General features: G+C 43.5%; 1 protein-coding gene across 12 annotated transcripts in view; it reads right to left on the bottom strand.

Moving 5' to 3' along the window:
• Fubp1 (far upstream element binding protein 1) overlaps positions 1–7,225 on the bottom strand; it is a 24,529-nt gene extending 17,304 nt beyond the window's left edge. For 2 of the 12 annotated variants that reach the window (XM_029537893.1, XM_029537895.1), the window contains exons 1-7: positions 6,920–7,165; positions 3,900–3,990; positions 3,085–3,147; positions 2,340–2,378; positions 759–798; positions 337–389; positions 173–244 (exon numbers count right to left, since the gene is read on the bottom strand). In XM_029537893.1, the coding sequence (XP_029393753.1) occupies positions 173–244; positions 337–389; positions 759–798; positions 2,340–2,378; positions 3,085–3,147; positions 3,900–3,990; positions 6,920–7,030 (469 nt within the window). In that variant the 5' untranslated portion in view covers positions 7,031–7,165. Of the gene's footprint in view, positions 1–172; positions 245–336; positions 390–758; positions 799–2,339; positions 2,379–3,084; positions 3,148–3,899; positions 3,991–6,919 lie in introns of all 12 variants that reach the window. The other 10 variants (XM_021197020.2, XM_021197021.2, XM_029537898.1 and 7 more) reach the window with 8 other exon arrangements.
• Between the last annotated feature and the right edge of the window lie 998 nt (positions 7,226–8,223).

The raw sequence follows: 8,223 nt of genomic DNA, 5'->3' as shown, positions 1-8,223 counted from the left end.
CAAAAAACTGTAAGAAGTAGACAAAATAACAAGTAATATTCATTCATATTCATTCATTCTCTCTCTCTCTCTCTCTCTCTCTCTCTCTCTCTCTCTCTCTCTCTCTCTCACACACACACACACACACACACACACACACACACACACACACACACACACAGAGGAATGTTACCAGGTGCTATCTGTATTTTGCATCCAGATTCCTGCTGTATGCGTGAGATCTGTTCACCTCCTCTGCCAATTACTAGTTAAGGTAGAGAAAGGGGAGAAGTTATTATTTACACTAATTTTTCAAAGTATGGTTTGTCTTAAAAACTTGAAATTAATGTTACTTACTAAATCCAACCATTCCATCTGGAACTTTGTATTCTTCTGTCATTACAGATCTGCTAAGAGAGAACAGAAACTAACATTTTCCTCACAGAAAAATAATGTACGCGTATACATAAAAGTAATCTAATAAATCCAATCTTAACGTCTCCTAATAGCCCAAACAGGTTCTTAAATGAAGCAGCATGTGTGAACAAGACAGTGAACTGAGCATCTGTCAGAGGGTTCAGAGTGAATGCCACTTCAACATTTATTTTACCTTTTCTAAAATGTGTCAATTTCAACCTATTTTCCCAAATTACCAATGTTTCTATACCATTTGCCCCAATGGGACAGAAGTAAACCACACATACAAAATGGTATGCAGACATTGATTGGTTATACATACATTTCAACTAAGACTTGCAAAGTAGTTTTAAAAGTTTTACCTTTGCTGCTGATGCATTGGAGGTAACTGTGCTCCAAAAGCTATAAAAAAAATAAACAAAAACAAGCTTAAGTTCAAGTTTATTTAAGATAAACATACCATGTACTCCAAACTCTTTCCCTGATGTATACATAGGAAAAAAAATTCGGACTATTCATATTTGAATCATCACTGATAGTAGCAAGAAAGTCAGGAAAGGGATGCACAGATTAAGCACTAGAGTAGTTAACTTATATTCACAATTCAGCAATCAATGTTTATATATACATGACCTCCAACTTAAAAGAGAATCATTATTTTTAAAAAAATAAAAAGCTATACATTTGTAAGGAAATTCCGGCTAGACATTTGTAATACCAACCCTTTTGAGTATGGCAAGGCATACACATCCTTAGTCCCAGCATAGGAGAAAACAAAAGCATGTCTGTTATAGGCTATTTGATCACTTAAATTACACTGTGAATCCCAAGACTGTGTTATTTACTGGGAGCTGCTTATAGTTGTGGTGTGGCTTAGCTCTTAGCACAGACCTTTAATCCCAAACAGTGAAGATGAAGTTAGTTTGCAGAAGGAAGCACTCATGTTTGAAAGTGATATTTAGAGTAGCAGACTAAGTGATCAATCAGAGACAGTCAAAAGATAGGATTAGGGCAGGGGAGACAGCTCAGTAATTAAGAGCCACTGCCTGCTCTTCCAGAGGTTCTGAGTTCAATTCCCAGCAACCACATGGTGGCTCAGTACCACCTGTAATGGGACATGATCCCCTCTTCTGGTGTGTCTGAAGGCAGCTACAGTGTACTCATATATATAAAATAACAAATCTTTGAGGAAAAGAAAAGGGGGGGGAAGCTGGGCAGTGGTGGCGCACGCCTTTAATCCCAGCACTTGGGAGGCAGATGTAGGCAGATTTCTGAGTTTGAGGTCAGCCTGGTCCAGATTGAGTTCTAGGACAGCCAGGGCTATTATGTCCAACTCTCAGGAGAATAGAGGACTTAAGAGATAAACAACCCAGGGGGTGGGAGGCCAGTTTTATTGGATCAGTTGTAGAGATATATAGGTTGCAGAGAGGGACCAAGCTAGACACATGTAAAAACAGAATAAGCCAGAAAATGAGGTTAGTTTGAGGCCAAGCAGAACAATTCAGTCATTAGTCAAGAGAAGCTGTATTGAATCAGCTTGGAGAGGAGTTTGAGCCAGAACAGCTGAGTTGATCCAGCCAGCCAGAGTTTGAACTAGAAGAACTAGAAGGTTTGAGGCAGTAAGCCTCAGAGATGACAATTACATCAGGCAAATAAAAAATACTTTTACAAAGGTAGATCTTTGTGAAGTCAAGGGCAGTCAGAATTACATAGTTGAGACTTTGGCTCAAAAGCAAATTTCCCAAACACCAAACTCACAACCCATCTAAAGTAGAAACAGCAGTCTGGAGAGAAGACTCAGATGATAAAGAGGACACATGCTCTTGTAGAGAACCAAGTTACAGTTCTCAGCACCCACTTTCAGGGAATTCCCATGCCATCTTTACATACATACATACATATTTTTTAAAAGAATCAACAAAACCTCAGCTTAAAGTACTTACAGTCATTTTGGGGAGGTACTTTCTTAGCATCTGGCTGATCTGCAAAATTAAGTGTCATTTACTTTATGTTAATTAAAAACAAAGCTCCCCACCCCCACCAAGCAAGAGTAGTGTCATGTATTAAAATACATGATATCATAGTTTATCAATTGAATCAAAACTGGCAATTCAACCTAGACTCAAAAATCTTAAAAAAAAAAAAAAAAAAACCCACAAAAACCTAAATTCTTTTATTTTCCTGTGTTTAAACAATGCACAGACACTTTAAATAGTTTAGAGTAATACAGTACAAACTGTTTAGCTTCAATGTTGGTGAATACCTTACGCTAATGGTTAATGATGCTTCATCCACTGTAGGAACTGACATTAGCGAGAACTACATAAAACCAGACATATCAAAAGATGAGTGTATCTGACAGTGATCATAAGCTATACCAAAAAAGAAAGCTCACATTACAAGACATTTCAATCTAACTGTTCTATTATTCTCAAATCAAGTTTTCACTACAAAACACCAAAACCTCAAAGCAACCACATGATTGCCTTTCTCAGATAAACAAAATGCATACAACATTAAGAGAATAGACAGCCTATAGCTCAAAACACTATTATTCTCCCAACTTCAAGGCTTTTGTACAGCAAAAATTCAGACACATAAACCAAGAGACCATTGTGTCCATTTAAGAATCCACTGGCTTATTTCACATTTACATTCTAAACACAGGTAATAAATAAAAATTCCTGCCTTTAAAAGGAGAGGGCATTCCCTCCCAGTGTGTGGTACTGCTCGGATTTGTCCAAGAGCCATCTACACATAAAATAAAAAGAGTACATTACACACAACATCTGAAGCATCATTAGCTCATTTTTTCTTGCATATTAAAAACCTCACTTGCAAATATAAGCACACTTAAACAAAAGGAAACCAAGTATTACCAGAAAGGGCCACAAATACAGTCCTATATGCTATCAGAATCTTTTATAAAAGGGCAAAGAATATCAAAACTTACACATACATCAGAACTAAAACAAAAATGTACACACTTCTAAGTGCAGAAGTGTCAATGTTTTTTTAAAAAGAGAAAACACCATGAATCCACAGTTTTAATCAATGTTTAAAGTTAAATATGAAACACACAAAACACTAAAACAATATAAAAACGGGATGCCTGCAACAAACAAACCTTAAGCTATAAGTGAAGTTTGAATTAATGGAAGGGAGTATCAAGATTCATTCAATAAATGAGAAAATTCAGTAAAGTGTTTCCCAAATAAGTTATAATTTTATTTTATTTCATTAACACAGTCTGTGCAACTCAAAGTTAGAATAATCCTAAAACAGGACAAAAAAACCAAAAAAAACCACAACTGTTTTCTATTACAATAATACTTTCCGATAGATTCAAATCATACCTACCTTTTCTAGGCCTGTCTTTTTCAAAATCCTATCCTTCTGAGACCAATAGATAGTATTTTGATAAATCATCTTGATAAACAATATTGAAAATCTTATCAAATGAATACTGTGGAAGATAATTATTCTTGTTGGCTATAACTTACCTCCATCTTCTAAGGGTCTCTTTTGTCCCCCATAACCATAGTCATTTGAATTCAATGATGTACCAGCATCACCCCCAATTTTTGCTGCAATCTTAAAAGAAAAATTGGAATACCAATCAGGGTATTAATACTTTATGTACTACTCAGCACTAAATTTCCTACAATAAAAGATATACTATCCTTTTTTAAAAAAATTAGAAAGATTCACTTATTAAGAAAGTATGCTTATTCATACTCCATTCATGTAATAGTTCCACAAGTATCCAAAAGAAAAACCGGTACTTGGTTCATTCAAAAGAGCAAGTAAAACTTTCAATTCTCCCCTCATTGGGGGTGGGTGGTTGGGAACATGGTCTGATTGTAGCCCAGGCTAGTCTAATCCTAACTTCTCACATGCTAGAATTATGAACTCAATGTTTCTATTAAACACACATTAAGTGTAAGTAATGTTTTTATTTTAACCCACAGAAATAATTCAAGCTTTCCACTTGATTTTTGCTCTACTGTATTTGTTTTTTTTTTTTTTTTAACTTCAAGCAAAATCAAACCAAATCGGCATTTACCACTTTCTTTACTGACCCATCCTTACCAATTTTGGAGTTAAAGATAATTCTCGAAGTTAATGACATGAAAATGTCTATCACCTACACTTCAGCCCACACTTTCTTTAGTAGTTTAAAGGGTGGAAGTGCAAATCTACTTCTAGTGCTTCCTAGGTAGGGTCCACAGCAACATTCAAAACTTTCTTTTGGAAAATTTAACAATGTGTCTATTCATCCTCAAAGACACAACACAGTTGCACCAAACTTATAAAAAGTGTGCCTGGAAGCATACTCTGGCTGGTCCAAGTTCCCTGCCTGGTCTGGCCTCAGTGGGAGAAGATCCACTTAATCCTTGAGACTTGAGGCCCCAGGGACGGGGGTGGGGAGATGAAGAGGGAATGGTGTGAGGAACTGGGGGCAAGTGGGCAGGAATGTAACTAAAGAAAATAATTTTTAGAAAAAGTAAAAGTGTGCCAGCATCAGTGTAGGCAGACCTGTAATTCCAGCACTCAGGAGGGTGAGACAGAAAGACTCTTCACTTTGAAAACAAAATCTCACCTGGGCATGGGCTGCACACATTTTTAGTCCTAAAGGTAGGCAGGGAGTTCCAGGACAGCCAGAACTACCTAGTGAGACCTTAATCCCTTACAAGGTCCTGAAGGAATTTCTACACACACAGAATGTCCAGAGGTGTAACAGACACTATATATGTTTATCTATAATAAACACTTGTATTATCACAGCCAATGCTTGCTAATAATGGAATCTATCCGTAGCTTTTCTCACATTCCCACCTTTTCCTCCTCCTATGCTAGCCTATGCTGAGTTGACTACCTCTTAGAGCTGTCATTCCAGAAACCCTCAACCTTTGTACAGGTTTGTACAGCAAGCAGCAGCAGCAGCTTCTTGTCTATGTGGGCCAGATTCCCACTCCTCACTGCACTATATGAATGTCACCCATCATTCAGTGAGGCATCCTTTTCCAGCAGCATCCTGTACAGCGCCTGCCTCATAGTACCAATATTTATATAACTGCCATGTGTTACTTTATTAATCAAAGCATCTTCTGTCTGCTCCCTGGTGTTTGATTCTTTTATCTTACAAGACTACAAATTACACTTAAAAATCTTCCGAAGCCGAGCAGGTGGAGCACACCTACTAGAGACAATTCAGCAGGAAGCCTTAAACCTCAGGCCTGCATGGGCTTTATGGAGACCATGCATCAAAAAGTTTCCTCAGATGCCCAGGCAGACACACTTGTCCCTGAGCCTATCAACTTACACCTGACCAAAGGGTCCTACATGGTAGGAGAATCAACTGCCACAAATTGTCCTCTGAGTTCTATAGACACCCATCATGTTGCTCATGGAATCCCTCTCCATGAATAAATATATTTTTTTCAGTATCTATGCACTAGATAGTTAAGTGTGCTTGCTATATTATGGTAGATTTGATAAACCTTGATTGAGTCAGTAATCTTTCAGTTCTGAAGGGGGAAAAATTAGCAAGTTTCGAATATAGTCAAAACTAGCTTTAAAAACCTGTTCAACACTAGTATAAAATGTCTTAACAACTAAAACAGAGAGCCATAAATGTTTATTTTTACCTTACAGACAAATTCCATAACATACTTTTTTGGAGACAGGTCCCTCTTGGCCGTCCTGACTGGCCTCAAACTCAAGAGACCTGCCAGGCTGTCTCTCTCTCGAGTGCTGGGACTTAAGTCTGGCACCACCCCGCCCGGCGAGGCAACATTATACATTTTAAAGCTACAAAGAAGCCGGGCGGCGCGGGGGGGGGGGTTGCTACCTGAAGACATTGACGTTCAGATCCAGGGGGGGAAAATTGTCAAATGCCAAGTAATTGTTATCTAGCCAACCCTGTTCATCGGGGAAAATGGTTGCCATTCGGGGCAACAGTCCGTCCCTACGTAGCACAAAGGGGTTGGAGGTTTCGACTTGGGGAGAGAGAAGCAGATTCAAACTCGGGGCTGGGGAAGAATGGGCCCGGGGCCATTGTGAGCTGGGGAGAGGATTGGAGGACCGCACACAGATCCCGCCCCGGGGGAAGCCTCGCCGGGGAACGTTAGGCTAATTACGGCGAGGGCGGAGAGCTCGGCGGCGCGGGAAGCAGCGGGCACCGCTAGCCGGGCAGCCGGCCCTCCCTCGCCCGCCCGCCCGAGCTGTGACCTGAGCGCCCAGAACCTTCCAGGCGCCTGGGTCGGGCGGAAGCGGGGCCGAGGGAGCCGCGGCGGGCTGGCCCGGCCGCGCGCGGGGCGGAAGTGGAGGCCCCGCGGCCACGCTCGGGGACAGCGCGTGGGAGGGGGGCTTCGGACCGCGACAACCGGCTCGGCCTCGAGGAGACGCCATCCCCTCGGGCCGCAGCCCCGAGTGCGAGCGGGGCCGGACCTGCCCCGCCAGCGGCTCTCGGGGGTCGGGAAGGGGGAAGCCGCCGCGCGGTCGGTCGGTCCACGCTTACCTGCCGCGCTCTCTGCAGGGCATCTTTGAAAGCGTCGTTAACGACTCCGCCGCCGCCGCCGCCGCCAGCCGAGCCAGACGACGGCGGAGGCACTGTGGAGTAGTCGGCCATACCCACGCTACAGCACACGCTACCGTTTCCTCGCGGAGGCGCCGCTCTCGGCTAACTGCTAAGAAAGGAAGAAGATGGCGGCCGTCGAGGCTCTATCACATTCTTGCACGACCATCGTGCCGTAAAGGGGCGGAGACTGGCAGGCGGAAATCCCGCGATGTTTCAGCGCTGACGCGCGATTGGCGGGGGGCGGGGAGGGGGGGCGGAGGGTACTGAGAAGGGACGCCCGGAGGAGAATATCGCGAGACTTGACCGGGCTCCCACGAGAGTAGGGTTTCTCTGGGCGCCCTCTCGCAGCGCGACTGCGGGCTATTGTTCCCTCGCCACGGCGGCCGAGGTTGTGACGCCCGGGACGTTTGTCGCCCGCGCTTGTAGGGACCTTAGAGGCCGTCGCGGGTCGGGGAGCTAGCTAGTGTCCTCCCGTGTTTCCGTACTGAGGGGCCTGACGTCGTCGGGCGTGGACGTCACGCAACAGTGTCCCGCGGCCGCAGAGCCCGAGGGTCGCGCGCGCGCGGGGCGTGCGGGGCGTCCGCGGCGACGCTGCGGAACCGTCTGCGGCCCGGCGGCGGGAGCCCACCATGCTCCGGGGTGCTGAGCTGCCGCCGCCTGTGACCTCCAGCCCGGCCGGTCACAAGCGGGGAGGAACCCAGACCACGGGGCCCTTAGTTCTCGAGCTGATCACCTACTGAGTCTCTTATGTAAAATAATGTGGGCGAGCGGATGGTGAAAATATGACCGCCCTTTGTCCTTTAAAAACGTGAGTGTTGCACATTCAGTATGTAGACACTTAGCGTTGTGTGTCTTTGGCCAGTCTTGCCATGTGCCCCTGATGGCATGACACAGACCGGCCCCCTCACGCCCCTGCGGGTAATCAGATCAATGCCATGTTCTGAATTTTCATTTCTGGGCTAGTTGGTTTTGGAGGCAGTTTCTAATATTTGTCATATATGCCAATAACCACATATCTCCAGATCATTCCTGAGCATGTCTTAGCCATGCTAGCCTAATGCTGGCAATTACTACGGTGAATGAGGGTTCTTGGGCCCTTATTTATACTTAAGTATACCACAATGATCCCTGCCCCCAGTTTAGCTAAGAAAAAGGCAAAATGGATTGTCTAATGTATGATGTTTCCCCCCTCTCAGTCTAAGAAGCATTTTTCTTTTTTTTTTTTTTTTTTTTTTTTTTTTTTT

The sequence above is a fragment of the Mus pahari genome, chromosome 4, assembly GCF_900095145.1.
Source record: "Mus pahari chromosome 4, PAHARI_EIJ_v1.1, whole genome shotgun sequence".
Taxonomy (NCBI): Eukaryota; Metazoa; Chordata; class Mammalia; order Rodentia; family Muridae; genus Mus; species Mus pahari.
The sequence above is the reverse complement of the archived record's forward strand: the minus strand, read 5'-3'. Positions and strand labels throughout refer to the sequence as shown.